At 41.0% G+C, this 20996-nt stretch overlaps 1 protein-coding gene and 1 pseudogene across 4 annotated transcripts in view; both read left to right on the forward strand.

The window, feature by feature from the left end:
• TMEM59 (transmembrane protein 59) overlaps positions 1–16369 on the forward strand; it is a 30864-nt gene extending 14495 nt beyond the window's left edge. For all 4 annotated transcript variants that reach the window (XM_032303656.1, XM_032303657.1, XM_032303658.1 and 1 more), the window contains 2 exons: positions 1465–1573; positions 12640–16369. In XM_032303656.1, the coding sequence (XP_032159547.1) occupies positions 1465–1573; positions 12640–12795 (265 nt within the window). In that variant the 3' untranslated portion in view covers positions 12796–16369. The remainder of the gene's footprint in view (positions 1–1464; positions 1574–12639) is intronic.
• Positions 5915–7964, forward strand: LOC116568136 (annotated as a pseudogene).
• Positions 16370–20996: the final 4627 nt, after the last annotated feature.

A 20996-nucleotide genomic window follows, 5' to 3' on the forward strand; every position in this document is an offset into this window, starting at 1 on the left:
ACAGATGGACTCTAAAGTGAGCCCCAGTTTTCTGGCTTAACTAGTTGTTACTGGAATCCAAATGTCAAATATATCCTTCTTATTTCATGGAAATTCCTTAGTATTTGGGTTAGGGCTGGAATATATAAAGTGGGTGTTTTTTTCATTAAAAATATTTTTTTGCTCTCTTTCTGAATTGGAATACTTAGAGCATCATATAGGCGTTCCCTGTTTTTAGATGCAGTGCATTTTCCATTGTCCACCTCTTTTGCTGGGAGACAAATAATGACTGTGCATACCTTTTCCTTAGCATGTTCAAATGTTGGCAAACCATCAAGTGAGTGGGTTATGGTGGTAAGTATAGACCTTCTATGAGGTAGTATTGGATGAACGCAGATGTGAAAATCAGACTACCTGCAGTAATTGCCACAGTTTTTCAGAACTGGACTATTAAAGATTTAAAAATAGCTTGACTTTTTCCTATTCTTTAAATCTTAACCTATAGTTAGGCAAAAAATAGGTTCATGGGAGATTATGGGAAAAACTCTAGTTGCTAATCCTTGTAACCTCCCTGGTTTTCTGAGCCTGAAAAGAACCTGTTGACACTGACTTTATGATGTTTTAAATGTAAGAAAAATATAACTATTTCTTTACTAAGATATGCTAGAATGGGTACAGAATGCCTCATAACAGATGTGCTCTTATAAATTGAAATGTAAGTAAATGTTAGCATATTAGTTGTTTGAAGTATTCTGGGGAAGCTAACTTCTAGAAGCCTGTTGTGAATCCTTTTATAAAATAAATGATCATTTCATAATGTATCTGTTCTATACCTTAAATCTTTGAGATACTGGGTTTTCTTTTTTTTTTTTTTTTTAAAGATTTTATTTATTTATTTGACAGAGAGAGATTACAAGTAGGCAGAGAGGCAGGCAGAGAGAGAGAGAGGAAGAAGCAGGCTCCCTGCTGAGCAGAGAGCCCGATGCGGGACTCGATCCCAGGACCCTGAGATCATGACCTGAGCCGAAGGCAGCGGCTTAACCCACTGAGCCACCCAGGCGCCCCGATACTGGGTTTTCTTAAAGCAAGTTTCACTATAGTGCCTTGCAAAATATGTATGACATATGAATAGCAGCATACAATTTATAGGACATTTGATTTACATTATCTCATTTAGTAATTAAAAAATAACTTTGACAATAATTTGCTTTACTTTTACATATTTAGCAAAAAGCCAGTATATCTGATTTTTTTTAAATTATAGAAGTGATAGCCATGTTACAGAAACTTGAGAAATGGAAGACCCTAATATAAAAGCTATTATGATATTTCCTTCTCTGAGTAAGTTTTTAAAATAGCTTTAAAGGTAGTACACGTGAAGGTTTATTTGTGTTATTAAAGTAAATGCATAAGGTTGATGAATTTCATTATTAAGAATTTGTTGTTTTATATTACGAAACTTTAACATGACTACCTATTTTTCAGTAACTCTGGGTGGATTTTAACCACGACTCTTGTCCTCTCGGTGATGGTATTGCTCTGGATCTGTTGTGCGACCGTTGCTACGGCTGTGGAGCAGTATGTTCCCTCTGAGGTAAATTTAACCCAAGCCCTTTGGCCATTTGAACACTGAACTATGTGATTTGCCATTTTAAATGCCTAATTTGTTAACTGGAAAAACAAGGCCTCTCTACTAATGGAATGAGAGAAAATTAGGTGGTTTTAATCACACATGGAAAATGGCAGGTTTGCAGAATGAGAATGACTGTCACCAGTTTTCTGTGACACTAACTACCGGAGTGCCAAATATGTTGGCTGGTTTGAGTAAGGTGTTTCTCGCTCGCTGGTTTTCTGAGCCTGAAAAGAACCTGTTGACGCCAGTTTCTAAAGTGATCTGTGAGAAGAAAGACTTGTAAAACTACTTAGAATTTTAAATTAATTGCCACAAATGTCAAGGAGTAATTGCTGCTTTAGGAGCAACAAGACTGGAGTATTTGATTTTTGAATTAATATGTGCTGATATCTAACTCCAAGAGAGATGGAAAACTCTTGTGACTTCCTTTGGTAATTAAAATTTAACTGGCCCAAGAAACCTAACCATGTAAAGGATTTTTGTGTTGGGAATAGGCTATAATTTGGTGACTCAGCTTAGCTTTCAAGAAAAGAAAGTTATTTGTGTAACTAAATAGAGGATAATAATGTGTATGGACATCAAATCCAACTGAAATAAACTTTTGTTTTCTTGTGCTTCCAAAGTGTAATGGGAAAATATTTAAAAGAAGAAAGGAAAGAAATTAAAATAGAATCTACTAACAGATAGTTAGCATGTCCCTAGCATGGTGCTTGAACGATAGTCTTATCTTCATAGGGTTTAAAGATAGCTTTTTAAAGTAAAGTGTACATATGGGTAATGATTATGATAATATATTTCATGTTTTTTTATTAAGATGCTATGTGATCTAAGCAGCTAGAAACTGGAACAGGATAACGTTGGTCACTAACATTTATAGAGTTCTTTAAACTTTATAAAATATTTTCATGTATCTTCCATATCCAGCAATACTCTAGAGCAGGTTTTGTCATTCACTTTAGAGATGAGTAAATAGGCTTACTTCATCCAGGTGATTTCCTGGCTTTGCACAGCTGTGAAAGTATTGAGACTGGAATTCAGCTCATGTCTTTTGACTTGCAACTCCTGTCCTTTTCCTCTATACTCTTTCCTGTGGCTGATAAGGTGGCACAAATAATAAATGCATAAAGTGTTAAGGAAAGCAGAGTCTGTGTGCTGAGATTATCAGGAAGGGCTTTTGGATAATGAGGGTCTTGCTCTGAATTTCGAAAAATGGGTAGTAAGGCATGGAATAGCAGAGAGAGGAGAGTGGATAATTTTCCCAATTACAGACAAGAATAAGCTATCAGGTGGGGCGCCTGGGTGGCTCAGTCGGTTAAGCTTCCAACTCTTGATTTCAGCTCAGGTCATGATCTTGGGGTCATGAGATCGAGCCCCAATTCAGACTCCGTGCTGGATGTGGAGCCTGCTTAAGATTCTCTCCCTCTGGGGCGCCTGGGTGGCTCAGTGGGTTAAAGCCTCTGCCTTCGGCTGGAGTCATGATCCCAGGGTCCTGGGATCGAGCCCCGCATCGGGCTCTCTGCTCTGCGGGGAGCCTGCTTCCTTCTCTCTCTCTGCCTGCCTCTCTGCCTACTTGTAATCTCTGTCAAATAAATAAATAAAATATATTAAAAAAAAAAAAAAAAAGATTCTCTCCCTCTGTTCTTCCTGACTCCCCACCATGCTTGTGCTCTCTTTTACTCTCTTCTTGGGGGGAAAAAAAAAAAAAGAATAAGCTATCAAGGAAGGACTGTAAGGAATTGATGAGAAGAACTTCATTAGGAAATCAAATGGATAAAGTTAGACAGGATTGGGAAGAACTTTGAATTGTGAGAAGTATTAGAGAATAAGTAAATTTCTATAGAATTCATCTGTTTATGATATGAATATACAGATAACAGACTCTTGCTGCATTATCTACTTGTGTTCTTGTTTAGTTTTGATACCTATATTTTTTGTTGTTCCTGATAAAACTAAAATTACTTATCTTACATGGGAATGTCTTTGCCTGTTACTTCCTTTTATAGAGAGCTGCCCTGTGCTCTCTATATCCTCATATTAATAAAGCCTTATTGACCCCCACCCATCCTGTGGTACTTCATTCCTTCCTTTTTGTATCAGCACAGTTCCTTTTCCTTACACCCCAGGTACCCCCTTGTCAAAGAAAGACTCTATAGAGATTGGTCCAGTTATTGTCAGGAAGGACTGGCTGACTGGCCTCAGGTAGAATTTACGTCGATCCACCACAACCTGAATCCTGGTCCCCAGGCCAACTGATTGATGTCAAGCACTTTCTCCCAGGCACTGTTCTGAGTGTTTTACCTGATTAGCACATTTAGTCCTTTCAGTAACTTGTGAGATGGCTCTGTTATTATCCCCATTTTCCAGATACGAAATCTACAAAAGAGGGTGTACAATTGCCCCAGTATCACTTACCCAAGTATTCTCACTCCAAAGCCAGTAGTATGCTGAAGTCTCTTTAATTAGCTTGAAATCCTAAATAGGAGAGTTGATTATGTATTTCATTCAGGAGCTGATCTCCTATGTGCCCTCTTTGACACTAGGAAGATAGATAACAGCTGGACCATGTGGTTCATGTTTTTGAGCCAGGATCCTCAAATTTCTCTTATCCAAACAGTTATGGGCATTTCATGGTTTTTCCTCTCTTCTCTCCTTACTCAACTTAATGGAAATGACCTCTTCTCATTGTGGTTTTGGTTATATCTTACAGACCTGGGGATCTTTCCCTTCCTTTCAGATGATTCTTGATTTTCTCTTCCTTCAGATGTTGTCACTGCTCTAAATTTTGTTTTGATTGTATAGGTTTACTTCTGTGAGAAATTATCTCCTATTTTTTAAGTTCTTTGGGGAAACACCTCACTGTTCCCACATATAGCTTAGAGCCTGTGATCATAAAACTTAAAGCATCAGCACTACACACGGTGTCCTGATGGCAGCTGTTATATTTCCCCAAGATATCTCCCCTAGATATCTTGCCCCTCTCTAGAACTCTGCTACATATCCTTAATAATCAAAATTATGGCTGCATCCTCAAAAGGCCTGTACTTTTCTAAGGAGATATGTTTTCTGGGAAAATGTATGGAAAACAGCCCCTTAGATTCACTGCTTTTAGGCTTTATTTTCTATGTGAAACCCCCTCTTGCTGGGTAATAATGTTGTTTCAACTGTTGTTTTTTAATTATAAAAATTCTGTGTACTTACTGTAGAAGTACACTTAAGTACACATAAAGAAAAAAATCACTCATCATCCAGAACTATTATAGTATTTCCATTGTTTTTTTTTTTAAGATTTTATTTATTCGAGAGAGAGAAAGAATGAAGGGAGAGAGAAGGAGAGAGAATCAGAGGTAGACTCCTGTTGAGTGCAGAGCCCTACACGAGGCTCAATCCCACAACTGAGAGATCATGACCTGAGCCAAAACCAAGAGTCTTGGATGCTTAACCAACTGAGTAGTGTTTCCATTTTAGTGTATTTTTTTTCAGCATAAATAATTTTAATACATACTAATATTTTGTTTTTTGTTTCAAAATATATTGCAGTATAAATACTCTGTCCCTGGTACCTTTTTCCTCTGTTTACTGTAAAAATAGCTGAAAACTTAGCATTGCAAAAGCTATGCAGTTTTCTTGGCTCAAATCCACCTATTTTTCACTTTCGTAAAACATTTTCATTGATTTTATCATTGAAACATAAATTATTTTTTACCCCTTTCCTTAGTAACATGAGACTTCATTTTAAGTTTTAACAGGTATGATTCAGGTGTGAGCAATGTTATTTATATTTTGTTACATTACTTACATATATGATCCTGTGTGTTTGTAGGAAATCATGAGCCTGCTGAGAGAATGTGTCTTTTCAGTACTGACCTGGTATTTGGGAGCTCAAACATGAAATAGAACAAGTTTCTTTTCCAGTCACTACAAAGTTTAAAATGGTGGTGATAAAGATCTGGAGTGTGATCCTAGAAACATATGAGCAGCTTTGTTTTTCTTATTTAGGAAAGCTCTGTAATAATTCCTTTTAGCCTGCTTTTTGCACATAGTAAGTACTCACCATATATCATTTGATTGTAATGACCAGGAAAAGGTGGCAAAGAATTTCATCTCTTTGGCTGATTTTATAGTCTTTTTTCTTTCTTTCTTCCTTTCTTTTTTTTTTTTTTTTAAGATTTTATTTACTCACCTGCCAGATAGAGATCACAAGTAGGCAGAGAGGCAGGCAGAGAGAGAGGAGGAAGCAGGCTCCCCACCTAGCAGAGAGCCCAATGCAGGGCTCAATCCCAGGACTCCAGGATCATGACCCGAGCCAAAGGCAGAGACTTTAACCCCCTGAGCCACCCAGGCGCCCCTCTTTGGCTGATTTTAAAGCAGTTTTATTTTCGAGTGACTTGACTTATAAAGGCTTATTCTCTTTTCTGTACTTTTTCATCAAAATGACTTTTTGATGTCATTTTTGAAGCTTTATGGGATGACACTTGGTCTTCTTGAGCTATCTATTTAGGATAAAGAGTTGTCATTCATAATAGTCTTCATCGGGCAGCTCAGACTTGACATGTGAGAACAGGATGCAGCCATATTGGATATTTCTTCCTGAAGATGAGGCAGAATATGCTATTGTAACAGGCGATGATATAGATGCTTCCTCGGTGTTATCTCATCATCTGTGCTTCTTTTTTTCTTATTTATCAAGATCGTGAGCCTCTGATTTCACGTGGTCAGTTAAAAAGGGTTTTAGTTCTCTTGAGCAACTCCCGTGCAGCCTGGTTTCAGCATGAGCTGGACATAGTCCCTGCCCGCCCTGGTCTCTAGTGCTTACAGCTCCTCTCCCTCGCAGTGCCTGAGCAAGTGCACCATGGAGAGCAAGAAGTGGAGACTTACCTTCTAGGCAGAAATTGCCCAGTTTATATTTCTTGTCACCAATGCCTTCTGTTCCAACAAGGAAGTTTTCCTTTGGGAATTGGTCAGTAATTCTTCTGATGTCTTAGACAAGATTCTCTATCAGAGCCTGACAGACCCTTCCAAGTTGGACAGTGTTAAAAACTGAACACTGACATTCCCAACCCCTAGGAGTACACCCTGACTCTGGTCGATACAGTCCTTTACATAACCAAAGATGACCTCATAAGTAATTTGGGATGCAAATTTGGGATGAAAATAATTTGGGAACCGTTGCCAAGTCAGGTATTAAAACATTTATGGAGTCTCTTTAGGCTGGTGCAGACCTCTCCGTGACGGGACAGTTTGGTGTTGGCTGTTATTCTACCTCCCTGGTGGCAGAAAAAGTGACTGTGATCACAAAGCATGGTGATAATGAGCAGTATGCCTGGGAGTCTTCTGCTGGGGCTCCTGCACTATGCATGTGGGCCATGGTGAGCCCATTGGCTGGGCTGCCCAAGTGGTCCTCCACCTTCAAGAGTACTTGGGAGAGGCTGGTCAAAGAAGTGGTCAAGAAGCACTCACAGTTCATAGGTTATCCCATCACCCTTTATTTGGAGAAAGAATAAGAGAAAGAAATCATTGATAAGGCAGAGGAAGAGAAAGGTGAGAAAGAAGAAGAGAAAGATAATGAGAAACCCAAGACAGAATATGTGGGCTCAGATGAGGAGGATGATAGAAGGAAGGACAACAAAAAGAGAAGAAAGAAGATAAAGGAGAAATGTATTTATCAGGAAGAACTGAACAAGACTAGGCCCATTTGGACCAGAGACTCCGATGACATCACCCAAGAATAATATGGAGAGTTCTACAAGAGTCTTACCAATAACTGGGAAGACCACTTGGTAGTCAAGCACTTATCTCTAGAAGGTGAGTTGGAATTTAGAGCATTGCTATTCATCCCCTCTTGGGCTCCTTTTGATTTTGAGAACAAGAATAAAAAGAACAGTATCAAACTCAGTATGCTGTGTGTTCATCATAGACAGCTGTGATGAGCTGACATGAAAGTATCTCAACTTCTTCCATGGCTCTCATTGACTCTGAGGATCTACCCCTGGACATTGCCTGAGAAACACTGCAACAGAGCAAAATCTCTAAGGTCATTTGCAAAAATACTGTGAGCATGTACGTTGAGCTCTTTGAGCTGGCAGAAGACAAGAACTATATAAAAAATTATATGAGGCAGTCTCTAAAAATTTAAAAGCTTGGAACCCATGAGGACTTGACTAACTGGCAACTCCTCTCTGAGTTGCTGCACTGTCACATCTCCTTTATGTCAGAGAGGAGAGGAGAGGACTTGTCTCTCATGAAGGAGACTCAGAAGTCCATCTGTTACGTCACTGGTGGGAGCAAGGAGCGCGTTGTTACCTCTGTTCTTTTTTTTTTTTTTTTTTAAGATTTTTATTTATTTATTTGACAGACAGAGATTACAAGTAGGCAGAGGAGATAGGCAGAGAGAGAGGAGGAAGCAGGCTCCCCGTCGAGCAGAGAGCCCGATGCGGGGCTCGATCCCAGGACCCTAGGACCATGACCTGAGCTGAAGGCAGAGGCTTTAACCCATTGAGCCACCCAGGTGCCCGTCACCTCTGTTCTTGATGACCAGATGCAGAAAGAAGCAAGGCTTCAGGGTAGTTTAGAGGACCGAGCCCTATTGACGGGTACTGCATGTAGCATCTCAAGGAGTTCAATGTGAAGAGTCTGGTCTCTGTTAGATGGGAGAGCGTGGAGCTACCTAAGAATGAAGACGAAAAGAAGAAAATGGAGGAGAGCAATGCCAAGTATGAAAACATCTGCAAATACATGAAAGAAATCTTAGATAAGAAGGTGACAATTTCTGGGCACCTGGGTGGCTCAGTCAGTTAATCATCCAACTCTTGATTTTGGCTCAGGTCATGGCCTCAGGGTACTGGGATTGAGCCTGCATAAGGGAGTTTGCTTGAGAATTCTCTCTCTCTATATATATATATATCAAATAAATAAATCTTTAAAAAAAAAAAAAAGGTGACAATTTCCAGTGGACTTAGGTCTTCACCCTGCTGCACTAACTAGCACCTAACCTTGGACAGCTAACACAGGAGATTGGGAAAGCCCAGGCACTTTGGGATAACTCGACAATGAGCTGCAGGATGGCCAGAAAGCCCCTGGAGCTCACCCTTGCCCACCCCATTGTGGAGACACGGCAGCAGAAGGCAGAGGTCAACAAGAATGATGAGGTTGTCAAGGACCTGGTGATGCTGGTGTTTGAAACTACACTTCTCTCTTCTGGCTTCTCACTTGAGGATCCCCAGACCTACTCCAGCGGCATCTGCCTCATAGTCAAGTTAGGCCTTGGGCATTGATACAGATGAAGTGACAGCACAGAAACCCAGCACTGCTCTTCCTGATGAGATCCTCCCACTTGAGGGTGATGAGGATACCTTTCTTGTGAAACAAGTAGATTAGGAGTTTCTACCTACAGACCTTGTGCCTTCTGTATAGTGTCCCCATGGCTTCCCCAGTGGCCTTCGGTGGCCCTGGCCCACCTGGTTCCCTCTGCTGATTCCAAGTGGGTTTTTCCTTCTGTCTTTCTAAGTCAGGACACAAGGGCCTTGAACATCTGACATTGGGTTTGGATGTGTATTGTGGGGTTTTTATTCATTTTGTTCGGAATTAAAGTATGTGAAATAAAGAAGATGCAGTTTTATACAAATAAAAAAGAAGAAGGGTTTTGGAAGGTTCCTAATAACATTCACATTAGTAAATCCCATACGTTGAATAACTGATGGTCACATATGTGAATAACTTACTATGTGCCAGGCTGTGTTCAGGGACAAGAGATAAAATTGAGAATATGATGATCAAGGTGGAACAAAGTGAAATGACAAAGGTTCCCAAGACTCAGGAAGTAGGGTGAATATGTCTTAAATTGTAATAAGCATTATTTTCTTTGTCTTAAAAAAAAAAAAAGACCAAGAACCTTGCTGTTCAGAAGTGTTAAGTCTGCTAAAAGAGTCAGAAAATCAGAAAACAACATACTTTCCACAGTTTTCAAATCCAAATTCTGTTAAGAAACTGAGTTTTAGAGATTTAAGCAGCTTATCTAAGATCATTTAACTGGTTAGTGGCAGAACTAGGCTTAAAGCCCAAATACATATTTACTAATTTTTTAACTTTTAAAAGTAATACGTGTGGGGTGCCTGAGTGGCACAGTCGTTAAGCATCTGCCTTTGGCTCAGGCAACAATCCTAGGATCCTGGGATCAAGCCCCTCATCAGGCTCCCTGCTCAGCAGGAAGCCTGCTTCTCCCTCTCCCACTCCCCCTGCTTGTGTTCCCTCTCTTGCTGTTGCTCTCTCTCTCTCTGTCAAATAAATAAATAATCTTTAAAAAATAAAGGTAACACATGTTCCTAAATTGTCTTCTTTTTCTTCACTTCTCAGGTAAACCAGTTAGTAGTTTAAGCAATTTTTCTAATTACCACATTTTAATTTTATCTTCTGTTTTTTGTTTTATCAACTTTAGACATTATCTAAGGTCTTCCTACTGAAGGATGAGGAGCTTGGTTCGCTCATACTGTTTCCCACATCACCTTCATCTCTGCACATTCTGGTTTTTATAATGTAAATTTTGTAGACTTTTAGTGATCACTTTATAAATTTCAATTGACTCCTTATTACTTCCTTTCCTTCCCTCTTCTCATACTCTTGATCTCAATTTTCATTAGTTATTATGACCCTTGACAATAAAATGCAGATGTTAGTTCTTCTGTATATATAATTCAGTGCTTTGCTACAGGTTGACTTGAATAATTAAAAGCCAATAACCAGCATTTACAGCATTATGATTATGTAAATATTCAAAACAGAACCAGATACAGTGATGAATAGAGTCACATTCAAGCAAATAGATCCTGAATTACTTAAAATTTTCTCAAGAGAATCTTGCAACTATCCCTGCTTAATGGAATCTTTTTTCTTTTGTTGCTAGCCTTTTTCCCATTTTCTAAGTCATCTCAGCTGCTTCTGTTTCTTGTATTCTGTGTGTTTTGCTTTCTTGAACTACTTTTGCTGGAGCACTTTCTTAAGTAATTTTTTTCATAAAGGATGCTTGGATGGTAACTTACAAAGTTAATATTATTGAAAATCTCTGTTGTACCCTTGTTATTAATTGGTAATTTGAGAATGCAGAATAGACACAAAATCGGTATACATACTACAGATTATCCAAATGCTCCCATTCATTTCTCTGCACACATTTTACACTTTCTTCTTCCTGCTCTAGATAGCTTCTTCCATGTCAGTGTTTGAAATTATACAACAGTTCCCGGTTGCCGTTCAAAGGTCTTTAAATGCTTTTAGGTAAACTTCTGAAAGTTTTTCATGCCCAGTGTCCCAGAGCAAATGATCACATGCTAATTCTGAGTTTTAAGGAGGCCACATTATATCAGATTTATGTCTAATCCATCAACCACTGAATTTGTCTGAAAGATATTCCCTTACTGGGAAAGTATAAGGTACTGGGCTGCCTCTTTGTTGCAGAATAGTTGTTGGCTTGAAAAATTGGCAGCATGGACGCCTGGGTGGCTCAGTTGGTTAAGCAGCTGCCTTCAGCTCAGGTCATGATCCCAGGGTTCTGGGATCGAGTCCCGCATCGGGCTCCTTGATCGGCAGGGAGCCTGCTTCTCCCTCTGCCTCTGCCTACCTCTCTGTCTGCCTGTGCTCACTCGCTCTCTCTCCCTCTGTCTGTCTCTGACAAATAAATAAATAAAATCTTTAAAAAAAAAAAAAAGAAAAAGAGAAATTGGCAGCAGACCACATCTGAAACGTGTTTGAGTCAGCATCCATCACGACAAGCACTTTTAGAACATTTTCTTTACACCAAAAAGAAAGCTCGTACTCAGTCGTAGTCACTCCCACTGCCTCCCAAGGACCACCACTACCACCCTGAGCCAAAGATACCCAAAATGTGGTCTCTCATGACCCTTTGTACTTCGTATGATGTGGTGAGGGTTCATCTGTGTTGTAGCATGTAGTGGTACTGGTAGATACTTAATCTCTTGAAAGTGCTCTTTATTCAGCATCTTTGAAAAAATACTTTTCCAATATCAAATACTTCTAGGTAGTTTTTGCCTCTGTCAATCATGTCAGCACTTCAGTTTTTAATTGATAGATTCAGAGATTTGTTGCTTTGTGAGTTAATGAAATCTACCTATTCCCTAGTAAAAACTTTTCACTTTGCTTTTTGGCCTTTGGGAGATAGACCTAATCCAAGTAGACCTACTTTCAAAAGATATTAGACATTACTGTTATACTCGAGGAAGTTTTATGCTATTTACCTTGATTCTGTTTTATGTTTTCATCCTTCTGTTGTAGTATTTTCTTAGATATGATAGAAATAATTTGAGGAGCTTTTATGTATTTATGAAGAGACTTATATCTGTTGTTGAAGTGTTTCATGTATATTTTTTGTTCTACTCATAGCCTTTTGAAATATCTTTTTCCAGTGTGTTAAGTCAAAACTTAGCCCAAATCATTTGATCACTTGTTCAGAGAGCTAAGGATCTTAAAGGAATTGATCACCTAACACATCAAACATCCAGCATCAGTGTTCTTGGTTGGCCCACACTAACTCCATTTAAACCTGAGCAATATTTCTTTTTTTTTTTTTTTAAGATTTTATTTATTTATTTGACAGAGAGAAATCACAAGTAGATGGAGAGGCAGGCAGAGAGAGAGAGAGGGAAGCAGGCTCCCTGCTAAGCAGAGAGCCCGATGCGGGACTCGATCCCAGGACCCTGAGATCATGACCTGAGCCGAAGGCAGCGGCTTAACCCACTGAGCCACCCAGGCGCCCTGAGCAATATTTCTTGATACTTAGTTATTATATTTCTAAGTATTTTAAGTTGGGACATGTGGAAAAGTTTTCTTTGGCCATCCGTTGGGAGCTGAATCATGTATCAGTAACACTGAGTAAAAGTATTCTTCATTCTTGAAATGTATATATAGAGTTTTTGTTTTTGTTTTACCAAATACCTGTAGATTAAATTGTTATTTGAAGACATACACATAGAGGTTCTTAACTATTCAAATTGTTAATGTGCATTGATTTTCTTTTGCAGAAGCTGAGTATTTATGGTGACTTGGAATTTGTGAATGAACAAAAGCTAAACAGATACCCGTCTTCTTCTCTTGTGGTTGTTAGATCTAAAGCTGAAGACCACGAAGAAGCAGGGCCTCTACCTACAAAAGTGAATCTTGCTCATTCAGAAATTTAAGCTTTTTTTTTTTCTTTTTTTAAAGTAAGGGTAATAGACATCTAAATTTTCATTCCTCATAGAGCTTCTAAAGATGGTTTCATTGGATAGGTCTTAAAAAATCACTATAAAATGCAAATAAAGTTACCCAAATCTGTGAAGACTGTATTTGCTGTAACTTTATCTGTAATTTCTTTTCTAGTAATTTAAGAGACGGATATTTGGGATTGCATTTTTATTTTACTAATATCTGTAGCTGTTTTATTATTTACATTGTTTTTGTTTGTTTTCTTTCTTAGCCAAATTCTGTGAGCTGATCATTGCTCTTCCCCACCTCCTGCCATAATACTGTCACCTTAATTAATAAACTCAATACTCGATAGGATTTGATGCTTTTGCTCAGAAATGGCCCACAATGTGTATTTTGAAATTTAGCAGGAAATGCCCTTTAATGACACTACACTTTCAGTTGTATTGACTGAAATCATTAAAATTTTATTTGAATAATTATGTGCTGAAATTTGAGTTAATATACTCCCAATTTTCCAGATTGTTCCTTTCACCCCTACCCAACCAGAAAAGAATTTTGAAATGTTCTGTCTATTGCTATGTAACAGGATGGTCAGAGAACAAACTGAAGCGAAGATGACCCTTCAAAAAGTGCGTTGTATGTTGTATGTGTAGGCTATCAGATTTTTGTTGGATGAGTCTTTCCAAAGAACTATTTTTCTTTGTTAGGAAGCATATCATATGTAAGTTAAAGATATTTTCAGAGAAAATTTCTCATGTTGCCTGTGAGAATTAGACTCTTGCGATGCAGTATTAAGTATAGGTTTCACTTGGCAAAGACTTGTTATTATCATTCTTTTAACATACAGTGATGCAGATTTAAAAGGAAGAGTGACACAGTACACCACAGTCTCAGCATGAAGTGTTACAGAACTTTGCAGAGCAGTGCCTTCCCGATGCCCAGGGCACACGGGGCATTGCTGGCACAGGCCGTAGAGCCACTGGACCGCAGGGAGTCACACCTTACCTGCCAGCCAGGCCACCAGCTCTCAGAGTCAGGAGGACACACAGTTAACTACACAAGTAACACTTCGGTCACCAAATGATAGGTCTAGATTTGGAAGACAGAGGGTTTGAAATTCTGTGCACACATCCAGGTGGAGAGGAGGGAAGGAATTACAAGGCAGTCATCAAGTGGTCATTGTCTCTTTCTTATTTTTTTGTGAGAAAACAGTTGAAAAACATGAGGAAAAGATTGGAGTCAGCTAAACCACCCCCCCCCAGCATGATACACGCTTATGTCCCTTAGTTGGGCACAGACTTCCAAGTAATGCAGTGCACGAAGCAAGCAGAGGGGGAGATCTGCCAAGTGCTGCACGTGTGTAGCAGCCTGAGAGGCCGCTGTTAGGAAAGGCCTTCCCTCTGAGGGAAGTGAAGCGCAAAGTGAAGCCTAGATAGGAAAGAGCAAGTGAATAATTCTCCCAGATTCGTCCCCCTTCCTTTGGTCTTGTTTCTCTTTGCTTCCTGAATGAGGTGCTCCTGCGACACTCTCATTTCTCTTGAAAGTCCTGATTCAAGTTTAGCTAAACTTTCCCCTTGTTTAAGAGACAATTCCATATATGTGGAAATACCCAGTCATTCCTGTTATTTAGTAAGCGCTCAGATATTCGTGTTGTGCCTTTTTTAGTTTAGCATTAAATCAGACTGACGTTTTTGAAAAGAGTTTTACTTTAAACAAAAAACTCACCACCCCTCTAAAAATGCATAAGCATGTTTGACTTGAAATTCCAACACAGTCAACAAAACCAGTCCCTTTTTTAAAGTTTAGCCCTTCTTGGATGGGTCCCTCTTCACCCGCTTCCATGAGACAGGCAGCGTCTGCTTTCCTACCACACAGCATTTTGAGAATCTTATCTTGGTCCTAGGCAAATTGTTAAGACCCTTGAGTCTCTGGTTCAAACCTCCTCTATTCCTAAGGTCCTTGTATGAGGTCCCTGGTCTAAGAGACATACTAATTCAGGCAGTTGCAGACATGTTAGTAACCACCGCAATGAATGTTTTAGGCCCAAGATTGCCAGTCTTTTAACAAAACTTTACAGACCCTTTTATTTATGATATATTTTCCCAGTAAATCAGAAATTACTAGGTTATTTGGCCTATCAATCTTGTCTCAGATTTCTATGATGCGTTATCAGCCAACCTGAACTGCTGATCATCACATGAAACCTACTATTTTTACTTCGATAGTCCAGCCAAAGCAAACAACTTTATTCTTTGTTATTGGCCTGGCTTTATCTTAGATATATGTGTCATTTGCATTATTTTTGAAATATATAAATTAGCTGTTAAGATTTTTATGGGCTCTTAAGCATCTTAGGATACATATTGGGAATTATTGATCTAGAGGCTTTAGACCTTTCCTGATAAAATTAACCAGGTCCCACCCCCTACCCCACTTTTGGAGCAGACTATAAAACATGTCTGATCTGAGTCCCCATACTACCACACCGTGGCGGGGATTTTGTGCAGGTATCCTGTTCCAGATTCCCAGTTTATCCAACAACGCTGTGAGAGCCCGAGTGTCCTGCCCCTTGCTGGGCAATAGGACTTCAACAACAAACAAGACTGGTTGCTCACAGACTGTTAATGTGAGAAGGTCTATGACAAGATAAGCATAGAGTATAGTAGGAGGACATAGGAGGGCCTGTGGGAGGAAGTGGTATCCAAGCTTAAATCTGGAGGAGGACGTAAAGTCAAACAAAAAAGTACTCCAGGCAGTGGGAGCAGTGCACTCAAAGACCTAGACACTGGAGGCTGGGGACAGCAAATTGGTTCCCAGGTTGTGATAAAACGTGCACAAGCACAGCCATAGATGTGGCTGGGCAGGCAAGATCATAAAGGACCTTATAAAACCTGGACTTGATCCTGAGCACAGTGGGAACCATAGGAAGGCTTTAAGCAGGGGAATTACATTGTTTTAGAACCATATACTTGCCAACAATGGGGAGGATAGAATAGACGGGCAAGTTCAGAAGTCGAAGATACCATTTCTGTAGTAACCAATAAGATTTACTAAATTATATACTTACCCAGCCATACTGAAATGGGAAATTCTGTTCCCTTCCCAGAGTTCTCTTTTTTTTTTTTTCTTTTAATGCCTAATACTATTTCATTTTATTTCCCTTATATTTTTGAGCCCTTATCTATAAGTCTCTGTATCCCCCCACTCTATTTTTGGGTGGTAAATCCTAGGACTGGTCTTGGGGTCCTGATCACAATCTAACTGTTGCCAAGCAGACTGGGAAGGCTGTTTTATAGAGCCCTAGCTTCTTACCAGACGAACGATGGGCTAAATTTTTAAAAACCACAATGCTAGGTCAACTTACCACCACGCTTAAAGTCTAGGTTTGCCAACCCAGCCTCTACCAACCCAGTGTGCTCCTGAGCCCCTCCCACCAGGTGGCCAGTTGCTAAGACTGTCAGGTTTACATTTGTGTATCATCAACATCCGAGCTACCTTTTTAACCTTTCTTTCCTTGACTACTTGTTCTAAGCTTGAGTCCGGGGGTGGAAGTAAGTACAGTAATAGAGATAAAAGAGTGAAATAGTGGGAAATGTGGCCTTCTGGGAGAAGCTAGCTTGTACAATCTGGATTTTTCGACTCCTTGCAATAATTAGATTGGGAAGCACAGTTTATATGCCTTTTCTCAAATTTGTGCTTGCTGAAGCTCCATGTACTTCCGATTGTGTTCTCTTCCTGTGATGTTAATGGCTTAACTTTTTGAGAGCAGGTGTTTATAACATTTTTCACACCATGGACCATTCCAGTGATCTGATGAAGCCTGTGGACTCTTCAGAATCGTGTTTTTAGATGCCAAACACTAAATACGAAGGACTGCAAAGGATGTTAAACTATAGTTATTAAGATATTTTTAAAATTTTGTGGTTGTGTATATATGTACTTCTTTATTAACTCAAATTAAGGTGTAGTGGTAGTTCTAGAGCCTCTGTGATTCCAAAGTAATTTCAGGTTATTATTTCTAAATACCTGCAACCATTGTAATGTGATACCTGAATCTGTGGTTTCTGTTGGTGACAAAGTCGCAGGTACTGCTCATAGACTGTCGATTGTGGCCTATAGTCATAGTTAAAGGAAATGCTACATTTCAGCTAGAAGTTAGTGAGAATAAAGATTTATTTTTTTTCCCATCCAAGTGCACTAAAACCGCTGGGTTAGAGGTTGTCTAACTTTTGTCGTTTTTTTTTTTTTTTAAGTTTTTATTTAAATTCCAGTTAGTTCACACACAGTTTTACTTTGTCATTTTAAGAGCAAAATATGTTTGTTTGCCTGCTCAATTCTAAACTATTTGGGGCCTTTTTTCCTTTTTTTTTTTTTTTTAACTGTATCTTGTGTGCTTTTCATACTTGAATTGTTCTGCAGCCTTGGGACAGCAATAATTAAAGGCTTAGGTGGAAAGAATTCAGCAACTGGTTAGACAACAAAAGCTTGATAATGTTACCTCAAGATATACTGTCAACACAGTCGTTGCTGGGGCCCTGCGTCTGTTGGTTCATGACACATATGTCTGTAAACTTCAATAAAATCTGGATCATCTGCATTAAACAATACTGTAATGCTGTCTTGTAACAGGGTCTGCTCAGCTCTGTCATGATGGTGTTTGTCCACACCCTCCTCCAACTCCTTTGGAGCAGTCTCACCATCCCCTTCAATGGGTGCTGACCACATTCTTTTAGGAAGGCAAGCTGGGGCCCGCCATTTCCATTCCAGAGTTGAATAGACAGTCTGAGACAGGAGAGGCACCAGTCAGGGCTCCGCAAGTTATAGGAGGCCTTGGGGAGGAGTGATAAATGCTGAGCCAGGGACAGGCCTCAACCCCTAGGCAGGTCTGGGAGGAAGTCCCTGGGTCCATCTAATGGTGGTGTCCATTAGGATTCTCTAACCCAGAGATTGGCCCTGGACTAGAAAGCAGTTCCTTGCAGCTCTCCGTAATTGTCCACAAACCAAGGCCTCCAGAAACAATACTGTGCCCCCAAAGGGAACAGAACATTTTCACATACGTGCACTGACTTCATTCTAACCACCATGCTCTGAGACAAGTGTTCTTGTCCTCATTCTCCAGGTGAGGACATGAGTTTCAAGAGGCTGTGACTTCACACCTTAAATTAGTTGGGCAGAGTTGGGATGAAGACCCAGGTCTGTCTGCCAAGCTGAGGTTGGCTGATTTCGTGTCCAGTCTCTCCCAGCCACCACCGGGCCAAGACAAGCCTCAGACAGGAAGGCATAGAGGGATAGGTTAATCTGGGGAAGGAGGAAGAGTCAAAGAAGGCTTCATGAAGTGAGATTTTTAGTTGGTTCTGGGCACAAAAGATGGATTTAGAAAGGCAGAGGGAGCCCTCAGAAGCTACTCGAAGCAAGTGACAGGCTACAGTCCAGCATAAAGAAATCCACAAATCAAGAGAAAGACAAACCACCTGTAGAAAAATGAACAACAGATATGAAAAAGCAACATGCCAGGGAGGAAATCCTTACAACCAATATACAAAAATGGGCAGCACAATGCATGGAGTCAGGCAAGGCTCTCCATTTGAATCTCCTGAGGACCTTGTTAAGATGCAGGTTCTTCAACAGGGCTGCAGTGAGACCCTACTTCTAACCAGCTCTCAGATGATGCAGATGCTGCCGGTCTGAGGAATGCTTTACAGAAGTAAAGGTGTGGGTACAGGAGCCAGACCTGTATCCCAGCTCTGCCTCTTTTCAGCTGTGAACCTTGGGCAACTCAATGTCTCTGTGCCTCAGTGTTTTCATCTGTAAAATGGAGATCATGGTCCCCATACCCTGTGGCTGGGAGGACTAAATGAGTCCTCCATACAGCATTTGGTAATGTGTGGTAAAAGTGAGTGTTCAGTAATAGTGATTAGTCGTAGCAATAGTAATTACTAGAGGTGTACAAATGAAACCACTGGCATCCGAAGACACCATTCTGTACCCACCAGGTGTCTGAGAATGATCATTTTGAGGCTGGGAAGATGGAAGTTGGAAACTCTCACATGCTGCTAATGGGAGTACAGAGTCATATGGCCCCCTGGAAGAGCAGCGTGGCCAATTGTGCTACAATCGAGGTGCCCCTACCATGGGATTGTGTCTGTGCGTCTGCGTGTCTGTGTGTCTAGAGACAGCAGCAGCTCCTGAAGCATACATAGCATATTTAGGAAACTGGTTGACTCTGGGGAGAAAATGAAAGGAATACAACTGGGGAGAAAAGAGGCCTTTGATTTTACTAAACTTAATAGAAAAGTCTAAAGCAAAAATTACTAAATCTAAATAACTAAATCTTAACTCTGGAGGGTAGAATCATTATTGCTTGTTATGTGATTTTTTCTCTACTTTTCTGTAATAATTTTGGGGGCCTTTTTTTTTCCCAGGGGAGGAAAGAGGGGAAAAAGGGAGAGGTTAAAGCACAGAGAGGTCCTTTTATTGGGGCACCACTTTCTTCAGGAATGAATGGAAAAGGAGTTTAGAGAGGTAAGTGGGAAAGCCGAAGCTCAAAGAATTTAGCTCAGAGGTCACACAGCTAGTGGTGGGGGACGCTTTGGACTATCAGCACCCAAGTTCCCACTCTTGCTAGAAGTGTACCGAGGCATGGCTCGAGCGGGCCCCAGCCAAGGCCAAGGGAGATCAGCAAGGTTGCCCAAGGGAACCCACGGTAGACACCTCTAGTTAATCACAAAACCCTGAATCCTGACCTCAGAACCCTCATGAACCCCACATCCAGACATCCTCTCGCCGTCGATTGCCATTGGCGGATAAATGAAATCTAGTTAGCATCTTTGGCAGCTGCAGTAGGGGTGTCCTTCCATACACCCCCCACCCCCACCCATTTCTCTTCAGAGCACGAAACCTGGCTTGCCACTGCCAACACTGGCAGCTCTTCTCCCACGACAGGCCAGCAGAACCAGCGGGCTTTACCTCCGGCAATTCTCAGCCAACGACTAGCAAGAGATGGTAAGCAGACCCCCACTCCGTGCCCTCACCATCAGGCGGAGTAACTTGGAGGTGTGCCTTCTCCCTTGTCTCCTCGAACTCCTCGGCAGGAGAAAGTTCCATTTGCACCTCATGGGAATGTGCCTAATCACATGCCTATTACGGGGTCCTTCGCTTCCCTGTCCCACTCCCCTCGCTCCCCAGCTGGTATTTCCAGGGATCACTCCCAATTAAACCTATTCCCAGTCTGGTCTTATGGTCTGATAATAGAAGTCCCCAAGTGCCCCCTTCATTTGGCCGAATCCTTTCATTCTATGCATGAGGGAATTGAGGCTCAGAAAAGGGGAGCAACTTGCCTACACCAGCACCAGTGGCAGGGCCCTCTCTCTTGGCTGAGGGTTTGGCCCTTCCCAGGGCAGCTCCCTCTGGAGGGCTGCTCTGGCATCAATCCATCCTACCCCCACCTCGGCGGCTCCAGCGGTTCATATCCCAGTGCAAAACAGAAGGCCAGTCCCAGGGTAGACAAGCCCTAGGCATCAGGGGCAAGCTGCCCAGTGACCTTCCCAGGAGGTCCCACACTCGAAGTCCAGAGGTGGACACCTTGCCTCCCTTGGTCTTCCAACCAGTCCCTGGAGCTCCCAGAGCCTTGGTCCCCTCAGCCCTGGGATGAGGCTGCCTCCTGCAGGGCAGGAAGCCAAGGTTATTCAGGTGAGTGACCTGCCTGTCTCTCCTCCATCATGGGCACTGTCCCCCAAAAGACAAAAAGGCACATGGCCACGTTTTAAAAGAAAATAATTTAAAATTATGCTTGTTTTATAATTTTAGTGGAAAATGCATATTCTGACCTCATAGATTACCTATTAAATTGACTAGAACAATAAGAAAATGATTCCTGTTTTAACTAGAATGTTAATTCTGGATATTTTTGCCTGGACATTCATGCAGCTGAGGGTCCTGAGAGCCCCTGGTCTCACCACAGATGTGGAGGAAAAAGCAGGTCTGAACCCTGCCTCCCACTCCCTACTGTGTGAGCTAGGGGCAATTTCGTCCTATCTGACCACACGCTCTTTGTCTGTAATGTGGGCATGAGGATTCCAGCCTTGGAGTGTGCTGTCGGAGGTCAGAGGGCGGAGTGAGGAAGGGCCATGCAGGAACCTGGGAGGGGACTGCCCACAGGGAAGGTGTGGCCAGGCCAGGCCTCAGTCCTCCC

The sequence above is a fragment of the Mustela erminea genome, chromosome 10, assembly GCF_009829155.1.
Source record: "Mustela erminea isolate mMusErm1 chromosome 10, mMusErm1.Pri, whole genome shotgun sequence".
Taxonomy (NCBI): domain Eukaryota; kingdom Metazoa; phylum Chordata; class Mammalia; order Carnivora; family Mustelidae; genus Mustela; species Mustela erminea.